The sequence below is a fragment of the Bradysia coprophila genome, unplaced genomic scaffold (assembly GCF_014529535.1).
Source record: "Bradysia coprophila strain Holo2 unplaced genomic scaffold, BU_Bcop_v1 contig_138, whole genome shotgun sequence".
NCBI lineage: Eukaryota > Metazoa > Arthropoda > Insecta > Diptera > Sciaridae > Bradysia > Bradysia coprophila.
This window is the reverse complement of record NW_023503409.1, coordinates 9,253,166-9,274,008: the sequence shown is the minus strand read 5'-3', so window position 1 is coordinate 9,274,008 and position 20,843 is coordinate 9,253,166. Positions and strand designations below refer to the sequence as shown.

The 20,843-nt window shown below is 36.3% G+C and overlaps 2 protein-coding genes across 2 annotated transcripts in view; both read left to right on the top strand.

The window, feature by feature from the left end:
- LOC119073983 (heparan sulfate glucosamine 3-O-sulfotransferase 1) overlaps nucleotides 1–20,843 on the top strand; it is a 55,436-nt gene that overhangs the window by 16,447 nt on the left and 18,146 nt on the right. The window contains exon 2 of the mRNA XM_037179894.1: nucleotides 9,778–10,127. Within this exon, the coding sequence (XP_037035789.1) occupies nucleotides 10,063–10,127 (65 nt within the window). The 5' untranslated portion in view covers nucleotides 9,778–10,062. The remainder of the gene's footprint in view (nucleotides 1–9,777; nucleotides 10,128–20,843) is intronic.
- LOC119073987 lies at nucleotides 17,701–18,957 on the top strand. Its single transcript, XM_037179899.1, has 2 exons — nucleotides 17,701–18,217; nucleotides 18,281–18,957. The coding sequence occupies exons 1-2, from the start codon at nucleotides 18,046–18,048 to the stop codon at nucleotides 18,685–18,687; spliced, it is 579 nt and encodes a 192-aa protein (XP_037035794.1). The 5' UTR covers nucleotides 17,701–18,045; the 3' UTR covers nucleotides 18,688–18,957.

The window sequence follows — 20,843 nt, the reverse complement described above, 5'->3', positions numbered from 1 at the left end:
TCATGGGCTGTTATGCCGGGGAAATCTATTTTTGCTCGAACTTGCGGGAAGTGTCAAATGAAGGAGAAATTCTTCTGTGGAAGCCTTTGACACTTTTTGCAAGTTCTTTGTTTATATCATAAAAAATGTTCACCTTCAAAAAACTTGGTCCATAACGTGATGAATAAACTCTTGAGTTTATTGATTGGCTTGATAAAATTAATGTAATCACAGTAGAGTAAAGTAAACCAGGCAGTAAGAGTTTCACACCAGAATCGAAAGCATACTTATAAATTTAGGTCCTTCGTCGAATCCACTGCTACTGCGTGGTTAACTTTATGCTGCCGTAATGTAACGGAATTCAACATATACTTTTTGAAGTCATTCTAATTGAATTAAAAAGTGTTGCTGGCATGGTCCCGGGACTATAATTGAAGGAAGTCAAAACAACAAAAGCAGCAATGAAACAAATCTCTTGAGACGCCGAGTAACCAATTTGTGATATTGTTTTTGTTGTTTTGATTTGATTTGATTTTACTTTATTTATTGGATTTACCACTTTGCTTACAGCAAAAAAAAAGAACACCAGCGATAATACGACATTCTGTTTTATCGTCTTTGCCGATAACAGATAACTCTATCTGACGGCTGTGTGGTAAAAGGATACGTCGAAAGAGTTGCATATCTTTCACATAATAAATATTGCGACTACATCACATAAACCCCAGCGGAATCATTCTGTCTGCGAGAGTTGTCAATGAAAAACTACTTGAGATGTATGTGAGCCAGCGGATGCTGGAAAATGCAAGAAAATATTTTAAACATTTCGTGGTTTGTCGCTTAAAACGAGAAACTATTCCAACATTAAAAACAAAAGTAAATTGAAAATAAACCATTTTCGTTCTGAAGGCAAAAAACAATTTAACCTCGAGTTTAACTTTGACTTGTGAAAAACTCATGCAATTAGAAACTTTTGCAATAGCCATTATTATTCGAGAAATGGTTGCAATTTATTTGCAATACCTGGAAATTAGAAGTTGTTGCCAACGAAAATATTAAATCAGTGAAACGACATTTCGTACATTTCTCCCGTGCTATAGTCCGAACCAATTGGTTGCAAAACGGAACGCAGACAGGGACTGTGATACAACACACGGCAGGAATATGCTGTGCACTACTGGTGATTCAATGATTTTATTCATAAACGAAACTAATGAAAGCTTTGCAAAATGAAAAAAGTTTGTATGCGACATGAATTCTCGTTCGAAAGAAAGTGCAGTTGCTGCAGCGAAATATTTTTAATGAAATTACAAGGAAAAAAGATTTACATTTTCAAAGTTGCATTTATAATGCTGTAACAGCACAATCTGATAAGCTTAATTCTTTTATTTATCAAAAAGATCACATCACTTTCATTAATGATAAACTAAAAGTTTTAAACTCTACAAACTGGTGTATATGAGACTGTGTCAGGTATATTTTAAATTGCATTACTGTTTAACTAAACAGCTTACGTGAATGTCTTCAACAGACGAGGATTAAATAGCGTCTTATCTTAATTGGATTTAACTTTGACACCAGGGTTATATGAGAGAAATTGAGAAAATTTTGCCTGTGGACGTGTTTCTTTATTACTAAATGAACGAGTCGAATGTCTTTGGAGAGGATGCTTGATTCATTTCACATCGTTGTATCGTTACCATTTCAGAAATGTCTCCACTTTATGAACTTTTATTCGTCTCGCTGCGAACGTGTATCCCTTGAGAAAAGGAAAGACGCGAAGAATCGTCTGTTATGTTTATGCATTTATACTGATTTGGACAATAATTAATGAATTTTATCTACCTAGGTGAAATAATAGCAGTGAAAAAGTGCTGTTATTTCGCCGTCGGTAGATAAAATAGCGTATTCACCTCTGTCACCTCTGTTTATTTAGACACTTGTGGTTACACCATTCGCCTTCGGCTCAAGCAATAGCTCCTCAAGTGTCTAAATAAACATTTGGACAGAGGTGAATAATCTACTATAATGTGGAAAATGGCAGTGTTCGGTTGAGAAGTAACGACAGTAGTGAAGGAATTTCACCAAACCTTTTCTCTTCAAAATAGCCCAATACACATTATGTGTGTAATTCCTTTACGTATGTATCTTGGACGATGCATTTTAGGAGTTATAAGCGAAAGTGTCAAGAAGCAATCGTCTGAGACCTATGTACCTGTCTCATGTAATTGTTCATGCAAAGGGACAAAATCTCATTTTTTCCCTTTCCACCATTGGCATAAAGGTCCATGTTGTCTATATGGGCTTGATCTTTATCAAATTACAAAAACGTTGTTAATGCCACATTGCCTTCTTGGGAGTAATTGCACCTTTTCTGATATAACTAACAAAAACATGTAGGTAAATTCAGCGAATATTGTGTCGTGTAGTTTTTCTCTCAGAATTGCTATTTTCCAGCAAAGCAACACCTGGTAAAAATCCATTTTCTTTTAAAGATATCTGAGCACAAAAAAGATTATTCTGCGAACCGCTGTGGGTATAATATTGTAAATTGTTTAGTGATATACGATGGCATAATAGTAAATTATGAAAGTCGGTAAATTAATTGTTTTGCCGAGTAATCAGTTGAACAAATAAATCGTCATGAATTCCGGCGAAAATTACAATGAAACGGAAGTTGAGCACATTGTTTTTTATTTTAAATGTTTCAGCCAGATCTGACGTTTAAATTAATGTGCCGTAGGTATTGTGTATGAGTGGCAAAAAACAAGCGTGTAATACCTTTATTTTAATTGGCCTAATTTATGCTTTCATTGGTCAAATAAAAGGTCAGTGCAACCTACATAATATTAAGTAATTATTGTGTCGTCATTCTAATACATCATTTGCGATGTTTTGTCGGCTCGAAAAAAACAAACAATTAAATGCGCAAAATTAGGACAATTTTACGATAAAATTTTTTGCGACCTTAAGCCAATAGTTCATCTACATTTTCGTGAAAGTTCTCATTATACCGGTCTTAATTCGACATCATCGAATTTCCACAAAAACCGCTCATTAATATAATAAATATTCCGAACACACCTAGAGCGTATTTGTTCGAATCCTCTCGTTCAGTTCTTATTATTATTATGTGTGCGTTACTTTTAGTTGTAGCACGTTGTAGCAATAAATGCTTCCATACATCATACAACATACACCATTCTGTATGTGAAATGATGGTAATTAACTACTTTATAAATACAATTTTTAATTGGCAGGGAAGTCAAATGGAAGAATATTTCTGCACGCACTTTCTGGTTTATTGTTTAATTGCCAGAAATACAAAAAAAAATTAGCGTATGGTGTACTTTGTGTTCGTACACCAACGAGAACGGCGGTGCATGCAATTCAATGAGGGGAAAAAATTATGAAATAGTTTCTCTAACTAAAAGTCAGGGTCTTATGACAGAAAATCGCTTGAAATGTCTGAGCAAAGATCTATATTGGTAAAAACGGTAAATAGAGAAAACGTCTGTAACGCTTGTTACCACGATAACTCTAGTAGTTCTCAACCGATTTTCAATTTTTTTAAAGAATGAAATTCATGATTCTATATCGGAGTAGTGAGTTGGGAATGTTTTATGAATAATGTTTTCCTTGTTATCTCTTTGCCTAATATAGAAAAAATAGACGCTTCCAGCACGAGATGGAGCAAACTCTGGAATCAAATTCGCTAGAAAGCGTTTTAGTATAAGTCAGGAACAATATTTTGTATGCCTGGTTTCGGAGACGCGCGACTAAGCTCGTCTATTTAGTAGACAAAAAACCTTAGAGTCGTACGCGTGAACTTTTATACCTTTACATGCTTTCTGGTCGAAAATCGTTCAATCCACGAAATTTCACGTACTTTCACGACGGCGTCATCATGTAAAATACAGTACAGAAAAGTCACGTTTTTATGTGTGATTATTGACTTCGTCTCGGATCAACAAAATTTCACACGTAACCATAACTTTTCCTCGGTATGTAAATGACTATTTTTCACATGTTTCAGCCCTAAATATTTAGCACTTCAGAAAATTGAGCTCAACAAATATAGAGGGAGTCGCTACTCTTATGTATGTGGGACGAAGAGAACGAATGGAACGAGGGGGTGATCCCCTTCACGATGAACTTTTTTTTAAATTCAAAAATCTATTGAAAAAAATTCAGTCAAGGGACATGACTCGCTTGAGTACTAGAGCCTAGTTTCTATTGCTAACAAGTCGACCTTTTAGAATTCACATATTCGAATGGTATGAAGTTAAAGGAATAGGTAGACGACAATAATTACAAACTGTGAACAATTGTCTCACGAATTACGGCTCCAATCATTAGATATGCTACTGCTGTAATTCGCAAAATGAGCTTATGGCTCGATAAAACATGGCGGTGTAGTTCAAAGTAATATAATGTACGCACGTATTAAAACGTATCCAACCTAATACACATTTTATTGCTGCCTGAATAATTCATTTTATATTTCTTAAAAATAGATCATTGTAACATCCCTCTCACTGAATTTTATTTCGTGTAGTTCTGAATGAAGCCTCACGCACAATGTATTCAAATCTAGTTACATATTCAAATTACAGGTAAACTCAAAAACAACAATTGAGTACCACAAACGCGATTAAAGGAATTTGATAAATTTCAGTAATCCAGTACCGCCTTTACAGTCTTCTGCATTATTAATATGACTTATAAGGGATTACACCACCCCAATGTCAATATACGGTATGTATGTCTGTGTAACACACAAGGGTTTGTTTTTATCCTATTCCGCGTATTGATAATTTTCAAAATCGAATCAATAAAAATATTGTGACAAATTTCGATATGTTCGTCATATCCACGCCACTCGACACATTCACTTGGGTGGTGTATTATTTTTGCTCATAAAATTGTGATTAGATTCATGTAGGTTGTAGATAAATAACCCATCAGTTTTCCATTTTGCAACTGTCGTGGGATGGGCCACGTGCAAGTATGTGTAGGTGGCAGAGAACCAGCAAGGGTATCAGATAAAGATAAAATTTGCAATTTGATAAATATATCAATCGATTGCCGGAGTGTGAAAGTCGATCCTTTATTGTCAACGGCATTGATAGAGATGCTATCACAATGCAGACCTACTTTATATTAGAGCAACCGCAACAACAACAACAACAAGAGAAAGGCTCAATGGTCATTTATTTTCCTAGATAAATGCGATAAGTGAAAAATTATTCCATTGTTTCCATTGATATTACTATTTTTGCTTTATCGTATGAAAACACAGCCATTGAAACCATTTTTGCCTCAATGGCAATTCGTGTTTCAAAATGAATGCTGAATGGATTGTATGAATTATAGAATCGTATATCATATCAATCGATCAATCGGTAATTATTTTAATCCAATCAGTCGGCATTAATTCTTTACTAATGCACTAAAGTTGAAAAACAAATTGAATTTTCATTTTCCAGTTCTGTTTAATAAATCGTTCGAATTTGAGTGTTTTATATGGAACGAATGCAATCAAAGAGCTGTGGGAATGGGGAATAATGTATGAACGAAGAAAGTAATCAAATGGAATGCATAGCCATCACTACCAATAATAATGGGAATTATTTATATAACTTGTGTCCGGTGCTGTTAAAGCTAAATTAAAACAGCAATGAAAGGTGACGAAATAGTTTGTTATGCAATCGAGGTGCAAAGTATACTTTATTAGGCTCTAGATGTGTAATTATGACACGAGGATGCAGACCGTGTGTCATAATACACATCGTGAGCCTAATAAAGTATACTTTGCACCTCGACAACGTTTTATGCCACAGAGACATCTGAAGTTTCCAAATTTTGCATATTATGATGCTGACTGGCATAAAAGCTTACGATATACTAGGACTGATGAACTAAATCATCGTATTGTCTTATGCGAGAAAATTTTGCTTTTATTCAGAGAAAGTTTTAGTTCAAAGAGAATCTCATTAGTCGAAACTATTTTAGCTTTTGAACAAAATAAAAGCGAGACAATGGAACAATTGTTGATATTTGTAAATAAACTTTACAGTAAAACTACTAATAGGTTTTTCAAATGCAGCATTTAAGCAAGAGAAAACGAAGTCTGAGTTGGAGGGACAGTAACTTAGCTTTCATGTTTGTAGTCTCCTGAACGTAACCCTAATTGATTAATTTGTTAGTCAACTTCCATCGCAATAATAGAATTTTTAGCCCCGTACGAAGTACTGGGGGCTTATAAGATTAATATGCCGTTTGTAACACGTCGAATTGGAAGCAGACAGTAAGGGCAAAGCATTTGGTTATGTTCATAGATGACGAATCCGCAATAAAAAAAATGTCCGTCCGTCCGTCCGTGACCCCTCTAGCTAGAGTAAATCACAACCTTTTTTCAAAATTCTTTTTTTCCCCGATTGGTATCGACAAAAGTAAGGTCAAGTTCGAAAATGGGCATGGTAGGGTCGGCCCCTCCAGAGCTAGGGCCCTATAGGTGTTTTTCAGTCTTTCGACGATATCTACCGAAATACGCACGCAATAGCTGCTTGTGATATATCAAATGAAAGGTATTGACGAGTAGAACAAAGTTGCTGAACATTGTTTTTGGGTAAGATGTAACGTAGGCTTGTTGGGAGGGCTCAAAGGTCGTTACTCGGCCCTAAGTGTTTTTTGCACATAAATCGAGTAAATCTCATCCGATTTTGCTAGATTTAGTTTTTTATGGAAGGTAATTGAATACCGAAAAGAACGTGACGAAAAAATTTTTAAATTTGGGCCCTTGGACTAAGGCCGCCACTCGCCCTAAGTGTTTTTTGCACATAAATCGAGTAAATCTCATCCAATTTTGCTAGTTAGACTCGCACGATACGAAGTAAATCGTGAGAGTCTTTATGTTTTGCCCACCATCGTGTAAGTAAGTGAAATAATCGAAAACGGCCTATATCGTAGTGGGCAATTATTATCAGTATGATATTATAAGACGATTGAGCCATGTCCGTCCGTCCGTCCGTCCGTCCGTCCGTCCGTCCGTCCGTCCGTCCGTCCGTCCGTCTGTCCGTCCGTCCGTCCGTCCGTCCGTCCGTCCGTCCGTCCGTCCGTCTGTCCGTCCGTCCGTCCGTCCGTCCGTCCGACCGTCCGTCCGTCCGTCCGTCCGTCCGTCCGTCCGTCTGTCTGTCCGTGTGTCGTAACTTTAGAAAAATATGAAAGGACGGTTGAAGCGACACGCTCAAACTATCCAAACTTTTGATCCCGATCTTTTTGACTCTGCCCATCTACAATTATCACTTGAGTCTGGTATATTGATGAAGGGTGAGCCTTTTCGATCAGACCTCAAAAATTTATAGGTCACAGCGTCTCGCGCAACGACACACATCACTCCATTAAGATTTTTAGTCCCAATCGAATTCACTCTGCCCAACTACCATTCTCACGTATGTCTGATATGTGATAGAGGGTGAGCCTTTTCGATGAGAACTCAAATATTTAAGATGCTTCAACAACGATGTTCACCGAACGAGCGCTGCGCATAGACTAGTGCTGCTGTAAATTTTTGTAATATTATGTAATAAATTCAATTACGCAATATATGGAAATATTGCGAAATCACATAATGGTGTGATAGTTGACATTCAATAGTTGACTATCAAATGTCGAACAATCTAGTAGCTAGCGGATCATACATTTTAATCAGTCAATATATGACGCTCGTCCAGTTAACATCTCCGCCAAAAAATTCTCCCTCAACTATCAACTATTGATAGTTGTCTATCAATATTGGATAGGTAGAATGTTTAACGGTGATGTCAACTGGACAAGAGTCACGAATTGACTGATTAAAATGTATGATCCGCTCGTCCAGTTAACATCTCCACTAAAACATTCTTCCTCAACTATTGATAGTCAACTATCAATAGTTGATAGTTGAAAGAGAATGTTTTAGCGGAGATGTTAACTAGGCGAGCGTCAAGACTTGACTGATTAAAATGTATGATCCGCTTGCGCCTACGTTGTTCGACATTTGACTATCAATATTTAACTATTAATAGTAAGTACTCTTCATATTATGTGATTTCACAATTGTACCATTTTCGAAATTTAATTTATGTAATAAGGACTACTGTGATTGTAATAGCAGTTACACTCAACTATACTAAATGTGTGGAAATATTGCGAAAATTGTAGTTTCGGAACGTGCGAGTCTATTGCTAACGCGCCTGCCGCGTCAATCTCCTCTTGTTTTTGTTTCATTTGAGAGATAATTGAATGCCGAATAGAATGATGGCAAAAAAAAGTTTCAAATTTGGGCCCTTGCACTAAGGCCGCTACTCGGCCCTAAGTGCTTTTTGCACATAAATCGAGTAAATCTCAACCGATTTTGCTAGTTTTTGTTTCATTTGAGAGGTAATTGAATACCCAATGGAAAGTTGGCAAAAAATTTTGGGTTTCTAAAATAATGTCGTAAATTGTTGGTTTTATTTGAGAGGTACTTCGTACGGGCTTTCGTAATTGCGCTATGCGCAATTTTAAAAATGAACACTTTCAGTAAATTTGACCATGCCCAACTTGACTTGCATTTTGGTAACAGACGCATTAGAGGGTTGTAGACGTATTAGGGTTCCGGGCGTATTACGGCTACGGACGTATTATGGTTACGGACGAAATAGGATTACAGGTCGTACGGGGCTAAGTCGCAGCAAACGCTCCGACTGTTCTGATGCCTTGTTTTTTTTTCTACCAGCCGGCTAGCGGTGTAGCTGTTATTTTTGATTTACTTGTTTGTCTTTGGATTGCTCTTTTTGTACTCTTTTTGATTTTGTATTCAATGTCGGCTAGAAGATAGTAGACATCAATAAAAGGAAATTCATTCAAGTGAAAATCCTAATCTACCTTATTATTAGGATAGGACGACTCATTGCGAATTGGCAACGGACCATTAGAATAACACATGAGAGAGTGTTACATTGAAACGAATGAAGGAAAAATAGTATGGGTTGTGTTTACTACACAGGTGGATGGCGTATTGTGCCAATGCATGTGTACCAACTTGTAAAGAATTAAAAATAAACTGCTGACCGGTGACTCGTTTCACGAAGCAATAATGCGATTCCTTTCAAATTCCTTTCTCTATTCGCACCAATTCTCACTCGGAAAGCAGTACATTGCAGTATAGCTTGGATATTCTTCTGTTGACAAGTGGGATTAGCATGAATTGTTTTCTACAAACTTACACAACGTCAAAACAGCAAATTTCCTTTTGAGCCGGTACTACACTTTTTATGCTCTTGCGGCAAGGAAATGCGACAGTTCAGTTAGGGGAAGACAGTATAAAGCATTTTATAACCGCAAACATAAACGGACAGCTTTAATAATTAATATGACACACACACACATACTCAAAATGTAAATAGAAACCTTATATGTGTGACAAACAATTAACTGTCATTCATCACAAAATTGTTAACAGGCTAGGCAAATAATTTCAATGAACAGCCAACAAAAAACGACAGACATTTTTATTTTATTTTTTTCATGTAACTAATTCCGCAACGAAAAGACTGCGGTTACCACCAAATCAATTTCCATAAAAGTGTACTACTTTGCTATACTGTGTTGCTTTTTCTATAATATATGAGATGTTAAAGTACACAAACAGCGACATTACGCACATATCGCAATAATAAACCGTCAAGTCTTTGTTGAACGAACAATTGAAACCTTTTTTTTCCTCTTGTTGAATGGTAATGTGTTAATAAAAGCTCCTTTTTTATTTTGCAGACTGTTTTCATTCACACATCTGTGGAAAGGCTTTGAAAGTTGAACGGAATTGACTACATAGATATTCATACAACACGAAACGTATATCCTTTTATAACATTTTCTATTGGAAATTGGACACAAACACATTCATTGTGTAAATAAAGCTGCCTTGTATTACACGGGGCATAAACAACTGTATAAATAGCAGTGCCAGCCGGGGCATTATATTTATTTCGATTATGACCGAATTGAAGGAAACGGAAACACTGTCGATGGATCGACATATAGCTGTCCTTTAAACTAATGACCACAAAACGACGTGTTGATCAATTGCGGAATTATTCAGTCAAATTACCTTTGGATATTCTGTAAGTATTTTGGGTGATTGAAACTAATTACATTCCGTAGATTAGGCTCTGTAGCAATTTATAACATATTAATTAGTTGATACACCATTTACGTTGCATTTCAATCGATGTGTGTTTGTTCACCATAACCAATGCTTTGCTATAAACTTAAGCTTACCGTAATGATAATTAAGCCTGCACTCCAATATTTACTTGAATTCGCTGCATTCAAATGTGGGGCCCAATTAAGCAATTTACGTACACTGCGGTTAGTAAAAGTTTCGTATAGATAAGCAAAGCTGTACGATTAAGGTGGTCGTACGTTACATTAAAACAATCTCACAACCAACGCATTTATTCACTTTCAAGTGTGCTAATGAGGTTTTCATGTTTGTGGTAACAAAACTGCCCGAGTTTGTCGTAAGGAAGATATCGAAAGATAAAAACCATTGCAGTCGGCTGACTAGTGAGGCAATGTAATTTTAATGAAAAGCCCATCCTTAAGCGAAGTTCCTCGCCTAATGACATTGCACTTTAATAGTTCAATTTTGGTATACTCTAAGGAAAGGAACTGATTACGTAACGCGTTATTGAAAACGGCTGACAGTCATAGAGTGTAATGTGTTATAAATATCCGATGGCTCAGGATGAACAATGTTTTAGAGTGGATCGATTTGAAATTTTTATTTTTTTTTATAATCCAATTCGACATCGTGATCCGGATAAGCAGAGCCCACTTTTCCGAAACTTGATTTTTTTATGTGTAAGGGATTGTGCAGTTATTTGAAGCGCAGGGCGGCATGTGATTTTTCTTAAGAGTGATATCGTCAAATCTTCAGGTGATTTTTTAACTTTGGAAACAAGCGGTCTCCGATTTTAATGAGTGATAGCTCGTTGGATTCGTCTTTCAATTCTAGGAAACACGTGTCTTTCACTTTTTCTTTAAAAAAAATTGTTTTCTTTGAAAAGCGCTCAAAAGTGAAGACATGTCAGAGGGTACCGAAAACAGTTTTTCGGCAATAACTCAAGAAAAAATTACTTTAAATGGTTGTAATGTTGTACGATTGTCGGCCTTGAAAAGACCTACAGGTAGAGTATACGCACCGCTTGGTGCTAGTTGATCCACTAGAGTTATGAGTAGAAATATAGTGAATGTTCGGAGTATGGGGTGTTGTAGCTGGCCTCACCCACTATCGTCCCACATATAAATGAACCCAGTACTTTTGGGCTGCAAGCCTACAGAAGTCTTGAAAAAAAAGTTGGTGCCAAAGTGTAGATTGTTTTCTTATGTCTGAGGGCCCAACTGCCAGAACAGCGTCTGGAACGGTTCTACGTGAGTAATTTTGTATCGTCTACTTTTCACTTTAAATTGATTTAGAAAACTGACCGAACAGTGGAAAAAACCAACTCTAAATCGTCAATTTGAAGCACTTACTTTCACTTTCTGGTAAGAAAAAGAAACGTAAATTTTAGCCCTTGTTGGAAACGTGAGGAAGATTCTTGAAATCTTGAGAAAAGAACACGAAATTCGTGTATAATTTATTGATTACTTAGAGTCAACGTCGGTAATTTTACTCATGACTTCTCCTGGAAAAAACGACAAATGTTTGAGTCGTTTGAGTCGATCACGATTTACGTGTGAGTCGCAAATACTACATCTCGTACGTACTATGTACATCAAAGTCGTACAATTTTACGTCTAAATCGTACAATAAACGGCTGAGTGAACCATTAGTTTTGTACGCCGTAGTTGAGGGAGAACTGCGGTGTACAAAACCAATGGTTCACTCAGCCGTGGAAAATCGGTGAAATTTGCGTCACAAGTGGCAGATGTTGAGGAACGTATTGTTAGGAAAATGGTTGAAAAATGTACTGAGAGAATTTAAACGAAAGAAAACCGAATCATCTGTCACTTGTGACGCAAATTTCTTGTTGAAAAATTTTCTTTCAAAATTTTTTTGATTCAATATTTTGTTGTTAAAACTTTTGCGTATGACGCACAATGCGTCACCCTCAGCGATATCAGTTATTTTGTAAGTAATATAAAAGAACTTGCGTTACATTTACCCTTTTTCGCAATTCCGGTCCATAATCATCACCTTTCCATGCATCCATTTAATGTCGTTTTGAAGGTATTTATTTCACAGTGCGTTTTTGATTTTTTTTTCGCACTTGGGCTTTTTCACCTTTTTTTCGCACGCTACGAGCTTAGTGCCTTTAAGAAAGACTTTTTATAAATAAAAACTTTGCACAAATCTGGATTTGAACACCTAACACCAAAATTCTTCCAAACACCAAGCAACGACCATAGCCATTCGGCTACAGAGTCACACAATTATTCAGAACGTATTGTTGAAGCGTACATACTAAGCATTGACTACTTGTTTTTATTTAGCACATCTCTATACATCACATTACAATGTGTATATAGTGCAGGTTGCTTGATCGTTCAAATGAATTCATGTTTGCATGTGAATGTTTGGTAGAAATTTTGGTAATATTTTGCATTGGAAAGGTGATTATGGCCCGAAATTGCGAAAAACGTTGTATCTACCACGGTAGGTATGCCGGTATTTTTTCGCACACGACGTCTTGTCGACCTCGGCTTCGCCTCGGATCGACAATCGACATCTAGTGCGAAAAAATACCTTCATACCTACCTTGGTAGATAAATAACTATAAAGGCTTTTTGACTGATAAACTGATAAATAGTGCAACTCGTTGTGTCAATCCGCTCACTTCACGTTTTTCGAGTTTTTCCAATGTCTTGGTAATGAAAAGTTGTGGAACAAATTTTCTTTTTGGAAAATCGACTTTTTCAGTTGTCTTTGATTGTCTTTGCAAAAAATTTGGTTGACTTAACGGCCTTTCAAAGATGAAACTTTGTCCTTAATCCCAACGCAAAATTCCTCCACTTTGAAGTGAAATCTCGGTATGTACTCAAGACCAAAGGCGAGCAGATAATTAATGGGAAATCATATTATTGTAACTGTTTATGTGAGTTCACCAAGGGAATTTCATTAAAATTGCTAGTTAATGATTATTGCCTGAAAATACTCCGAAGCCGAAGCTGTGCATTACTTTCAAAAACCTAATTTACATTTCTGATCGGATGACTGTGAGGTAATCTAGTTACAACAAGAGTGGGGTAAATGTACTCTTTCTGTATATATTTTTCTGCTGACGGGTGATAAGCCGATTGCAAATAAAGTCATTTTAGATGCGACATGCATCGGAAACCGTTATTTATCATAGTTCAAGCAAACTTTCGATGCCATCGTCATGTAAAATCCTTTCAGCGTAAATATGAACAGTCACGGTTTCGTATGTTTTGCGCAAAGACTAGACTGTTATTCATCCTTAAAAATGAAAAAGATTTTTTTTTAAATTTAACGAAGCGCAACAAAATTACGTATCTACGAGCTCAGCGTATTAATCTGTCTAAAACATTGCGAAAACGAGCCTCAAGGATGTTTCCAATCAAACTAAGTGATTCGGAAAGAAATGCATTTTATCCGACCAAACAATCGAACACATAATGTTATTGCCACAACATTTCCCATAATAAAATTGTGCAATCCATAGATCGAAATTTCGTTTCATAACGGGGAAAAAAACGAACACAAACAAGCTTCAGGACAAAATAAACTTATTTTTCTGTTGCTACTCTCAACCTGAAAACGAGCACTATCCTTGAAACGATTAAATCAACCATCCAATTAAATTCGACATACTTTTCCAAATGTTAATAGTTAGATGCATTATTATCCTGCAAAAAGCAGTAAATAAATCAATGCAACAATTATGTACATTTTCCGAATCTCTACCCTACAACCGTACAACTGGCATATCAAACGCTTCCATGTAGAACGCAGAGGAATATTGATTTCTTCATCGTGATGGGTTTTGTATAAGGTTGCTCTTCCACGGCAGACACAACGTCTATGTATACATATATACTCATTATTACTATCTAATGCATATAGCATTCGATTAGAACGATGGAAGAGAATAAAATGCAAAGAAAAATTTATTGAAGACATAAAAAGGTCATTTCAATTGGAATATTTTTCTTTCTTTCTTTTTTTTTTTGATATTTGGACCTTTTGGATGGATAGAATTTGCATGCAACATTGCTTCGAAAAAAAATAATGGAACATTTTACGATGGATCCATACAAACGCTCATATGCATGATAGCATAATGATAACGTGTGCGCAATTTGTGCACATACAATAAAATTAAATTGGAAGCAAATTTGTTGCTTTACATTCGATTACCTTCGTATAGAATAAATGGCATAAAATGTATGCTGTCATTGGATCATGCATAAAATTCATTTTTGTTATATCTCAAATTATGCAATTGATGTGAAAGGTCACAAAAGGTTGAATCAAACACATCAGATCCTTAAATTCTCATTTGGCCTGATTTCGATACATGAATATTGTAACGTTTTGTTTATTGTCGGGAGATTAATGCATTAATTTTTCCTAATTATATCAAGGGGATTTCTCATTGCTACCATCCACATAATTCTATCACAATTGTTCTTGACATTATTTTTTGACATTTATTTAAAATTTAATGTCAGAATTAGCATATTCTGTATTACATACATTTATATATCTGTAGCTCGGCTATTCGAATGTACAACAATGCTCTCTGTGTAAGTACCTATAAAAGCTCCGTTTCGTGGATGAATACTTTCTGAATGGCTTTCGTAATTAAAAGGTAAAACTTGACAGGCTTTCGTTTCATTATTAAAACACTTTTATTCATGAGGCGAGTCAAGCCCGAAAATGAAGGCGATTGCCATCGTGTCGTAATCTTTTATGTTATCGGCTATAATATAGTGGAGCTTTTAATTTTGAAATGTTTATATGGACGACCATCACCGATTCGATTCAACGTTTACGGGGAGTTTATATCCAGCATTCATTCGTGCATTAATTAAACAATTTTGGAATTACATTTTTGTTCCATTAACCCTAACCATTTCGGTATATATCATGTCTTTAGAAGGGGGTTGTTCAGTCATTTCATTTGATGTTGAGATGTCCTGTTGTTACAGTCAGAGGCAGTGAAATTTCAGCATGCATTTTCTTCAGCTGATACACACATACAATCAAAACTGTTTATACTTGTTTATACGGTTGAAACTGGTAGTGGTAAAACCGTATAAATACCGAGGGGGAAACCACTATTTTGTGATTAACATGGTTAGTCAGTTAATCTGTCAATCAGAAACATAAATTTTGTGAATCCAAACGGTTAATCGGTGATTACCATTGATCAGTTAAAAACACTCAAAGAGTAAAAGTGACGCAAGTCCCTGGGCATACTTCCAAAACAACTGATATCGCTGTAGGTGATGCATTCTGCGCTTATACGCAAAAATTGTCAAAGCATAAATTAAGCCAAAACAATTCTAGAAGAAAAATTTTACCAAAAATTTTTTGCGTAACAAGTGGCAGATGTTGAGGAAACTATTATTAAGAAAATTGTTAAAATAGGGAAAAATACGTCCTGAAAAAATGTACAAATGAAAAGTAGCCGAATCATCTGCCACCTGGTGACGCAAAATTTGTTTGGTCAAATTTTTCTTCTAGAATTTTTTTGTCATCGTTTATTTTGCCATAAATATCACCAAAAGACCTTAAATCACTTAAATTGTCACGGACAGACAATTGCGGATTCGTCGTCTATGAACATAGGCAAACACTTTGCCCTTACCGTCTGCTTCGAATTCCATCAATTACACACGGCATTGTAATCCTATAAGCCCCTTTTTCGTATATAATACGCTCGGATCGGGTTCGGGTTGAACCTGAAATTTTCCATTTCAAATTTAACCCGAACCTGAATTGATTCGAACCGTTCCTGGCTCCGGGTTCGACCGGATCTGATTTCAGTCTGAAATTTTCGGGATGGATCAGGTTTGGGTTCGAATAATCCGAAATTTTTCGTGAAAAGTGATTTCTGATGTAAAAGCTTCGAGTTACCCGAGCGCAACATGATCTGTCCCGTAAATTTCCAGTTTGAGATCTGGTCTGGGTCAAACCAGAAAGTGAAGGTTCAGGTACGGGTTGAATCAATTCAGATGCGGACGCTGTTCTAACTAGTAGTTAGTTTTAGTTATAAGGACGTATTGCTAATAATGAAAGTACTTCACAATTTTCCTTTAAACTGCTCTCGCTCTTCGAAAATGTAGTCTTGTGATCTGAAGTTGGTATGGTTAGAAAGCTAATTGAATTTAGAATTTAATAAACGAAACTTGTAGAAGGGCAAAACCCTATCTTCTAGCTAGTTTGACTCGACTATACAGCTAAATTTATTTTACAAAAAATATATTAAGCGAAAATTCCACGCAATAAGATCAGTTCTTTTACTATATAAATATAAAGATACTTGGCTATATTATAAAATATAGAGCCCCAATATACAAAAGAAGTTACACAGCCTTTAACGAATTCCACGGATTGCATAGCACTGTTTCTAGCATTGACTTACTTATGACTACTCCTACTCCTGTTTCTTTTATTTACTTGGCCATGATGATGACTTTAAATCTATAACACAAGTCACCTTGAGCGGCTCTTTTTACCACTAAAGCATCCAGATTTGACGTTTGTCGAAGTAGTGTTGATGCTAGAAGCAGTGCAGTGCTATGGAAATTATCATCATATTTTTTTTTTAATGTTTTATGACTGAAGAATTCTTTATTTATCATTTAGAAACCTAAATTTGTATCATAAAATGAAACAAATTCCACCCATGGAGTGGCAACTATTCTTAACAAAAGTTACCCTAATCTATTTATCCAGAACCATGGAAACTGGCCTGATTCAGGAGAAACAGGAGAAAAATAGCTTAACTTAGAAAACTGAAAATAAATCACCTCACAACAACCACAAAAATTATAAAATATAATATATTTCATCCAACTTCTTCAAATCGCCGTCGAATGCAAGCGGCATTAGAACGTTGAAGTGCAATGGAGATTCTTTGCTTCAAATACAATTTCGATTTCTTTTCGTTCGTCACATTTGCTAACAACTTTCCCAAGACGTCAATGAACTGAATCGCTTCTGTACACCATGGACCTAGAGTCTCTATTGTAAATGGAATGATTATATAATTATCTTCTATCAATTTCCCCAATTTAACATTTGCTGCCTTATTTGCAACTCGACTGGGCGATTTGCTTGCCAAACGCAGATACGATGGGGCCAGAGTATCTGAGCACGTTGCGTCCCAAACCATTGATTGACCGTTACGCCATGGTATCAAAGTCACTCCGTCTACTCTTTTTCTATCGTCTCTGAACATTCCAAGAGGTTCTCGCATAGATGGTACATTTTCATAAATGTTAAAAGACAAAGCTATTGTCAAACATGAGCAAGCTGAGGAATACTTCACCTGGCTTGGATTACATATTGCTGTCTTGTATCCGGGCAATATGATAAAATCGACTGAAACTAGATTTATATGTACTTGTACATTACTAACTTTAGTATAAATCAATCTACTGTTCTAGTAAAATTGAGTAAAAGGGATGGAGAGACGTAAATGCATTGGAAATGGAAGTGTACAAGACTCTGTTTCATTTAAGTATTTAAAACATTCCGGTTCGTATTTTTGTCGAAGCACTTACTGTTAATACAAGAATTCTAAATTTCACTCATTCGACCTGATTTGTTACGTTTGCCGATACTTAAAAGGTACCAACCGAAGCACGGAATGTGACTCTATAATTTAGTCGTACGAAATGTTCCAATCGAAAATGCACTGTGTATGTGAGTTAGTGCAGATGCACAATGCACAATGACAAATCGTTTTGAATAAATTCCGCCACCCTACGACGAAGTCGAGCCTTCTTTTCCTTCCTTCGTCATTATGAGGCTGTTTCACGACACAACTATGACACGCTTTGACAATGATACATTCGTGCCATCCGCGCAAAGTGTCAGTTGATTCTTCAAGTAAAATGACAGATGCTCTGGCGAATTTTATTGAAAATGTACCGAAAAATAGCAATGCAGACATTGGAAATAAGAGCGACTCCGAACTGTTGGATTTATATCAACTATTGAAATGTTGCCAGCCCGGTAAGTGATTGTGAATATGACCAGCATATGTTTCCGTTACCTACACAATGCTTTGTTGTTCAGGCCGCGTTCTTACCCAAGCATTCATTGCTAGCATCGGAAAGTTGGACGCAAAAACTTTGCACAGTTTTGTTTCGCGCAATGGAATCTCCAGTGAAGACTTCAAGGAGAGCCTGGTCCATTTAATATACGCTGTGTTGTTCAGCGATCAATCCGAATCGATCAAACGAATGATTTCTGAAATGCCGTCCAACGTCTTCACGCGAACAAGAAGCCCAATGCACCTAACAATGTCACCAACGAATCTCATCCCATCAAATAGTCCAACATCATCGCCGTCCAATGTTGAAATCCAAGCACATTTCGAATTGGTGCGAGACGCTATTGTTAGCGAAAGCACGAAATGGCGTAGCGAAGCAGAGCTTGCCCGCAAAAGCATTGAGCCATGGCGGCCGAAAAGCAGGCGCTAGAGGATGAATTAGAGCGAAATCGGGCAACGATTCTCGAAATGACAGCCGAAAAGAAGTCGCTGGAAGCCGAATTGGAGGGTAATCGACAGGAGTTACGCAATATGACGGCTGAAAAGCAGGAATTTGAAGTGGAATTAGAGCGCCGTCGAGCCAATATATGTAAACTGGAAAACGAGCGCGAATTGCTAAGAAAAAAAACCGCAACAAAACCACCATTCGATCGGTTTGCACGTTCGAAATAATTCAAAATTTCATTTAAAACTAATTTGTCGCAAATCGTTTGTTCTTTATTGAAACTAAAGTCATCTCGTCTTGCAATGTACTTGGTCCATTGGACTTGTATCCGATAAATTCATGAAACCATCAAAAGATGAGGTCTACTGTCTGATGGGTGTTCGTTAGTTGCATTCTCCACATCGTCAACAATTTCATAGAATGGCACTCGGACTAAACATTTTTCTCTTATAGCAACGCCAGTCTGATACGACTCATAAAGTCATCTTTGATCGATTATTGTACGAGGTCATTTCATGCAAGAGAAATTAAATGATACAAAATGAAGAGTCGCTCATGCAGCCAGTTTCGTAGAGACTGGGGCAATACTGGGGCAATATTCATTTTCGAAGAACGAGAGCAGTTTAAAGGAAAATTGTGAAGTACTTTCATTATTAGCAAAAATTGACAAGTAGTTGGTGCCTAATAAATTTCGTGAGCCAGGAAATGCTGATGAGGAAATAAGAAAAATGCAATTGAAACAAAGAAGATCGGACAAAAAAGAATTGAAGTCACTGAAAGCACAGGCACAGGCCAGCGAATAATATTGCAAAGACTGATGAAGATATGAACATAAGTGAAGATGAGGTAAGACGGTCGTGAATCTTCGAATTCAGCTTCATATACTGACTAACACTTCAAAAGGAGGTCGTACCGTTGAAACCTGAAAAACTTAAGAAAAACAAGTCGTTCGTACCTTCCAAGAAACTTAAATATACGAGGGAAAACGAATTCAACGATGAAAATAATGTTGGGTCAGATCGTTCACCAAGTGGAAGAGAGCATAATAATTTGAAATCAGACGATTATCAAATGGCGCAAAGTATGCAAGAAAAGGCGGCGTATGAAACCATACCACTCGCAAAAGACTTATCTAGTACGGATTATTCTCAACAATCACTGTCATCATCTGCCACAGTACATTCAGAATGCGTTTCCGATCATGAGAACAATGTTATTGAGGTGGAGGTAATAATTGTAATGATAATTTTAATTCTTTTTAAACGAAACGAAGACGTAATCATTAGGGTGTGTCGATTTCAATTTTTTTTTTTAGTCATTCCTGGTTCCGCCCTACCGCGATTCACCCTCGCACTAGCAATAATAATCAGCAAATTTTTTTTTTTTATAAGTCAATATAAGCTTGCACCGTCACTTTTTCAAAAATTTTCGAGCTACACGAGATACTTGGATTATGGGTCCGAACCAAAAAAAATCTACAGATGCTTTTGCAGAGTTTTCTATCTGTACGGCATCTAGAGGGTCTACTAGAACATACAAAAATTAAAAAAAGTTGAAAAAATGTTTTACCGTCATTTTGGTGTAGCACCAAGTTTCACCGAGGTGGAATTTTCAAGAATTTTGTATGTGAAAAAATCATCTCTTCTGGGTAAATTTTATTCAAGCTATTGTTGTGATAGCTCATTTTGTAGGGTTTTCAATAGCGAATCTAGCAAGCGTACACTTTCGATATGTAAATCTAAAAATTTATTGGTTTCGCTGTTGGAAGGCTCAAAAACGGGGCATTTTTACGAGTGTTTTCGAAAATATAACAAATTGACTTCTCTTAAAAAACTAAATTTTACTATTTTCAGCTTTTAAATGTGTTATTCATGATTAATAATCGAATTTCTGTCAAAAATTTTTATTTGCTCGCTGCATTTAAAATGTTAATTGTCTCCATACTCGTAAAAATGCCCCGTTTTTGAGCCTTCCAACAGCGAAACCAATAAATTTTTAGATTTACATATCGAAAGTGTACGCTTGCTAGATTCGCTATTGAAAACCCTACAAAATGAGCTATCACAACAATAGCTTGAATAAAATTTACCCAGAAGAGATGATTTTTTCACATACAAAATTCTTGAAAATTCCACCTCGGT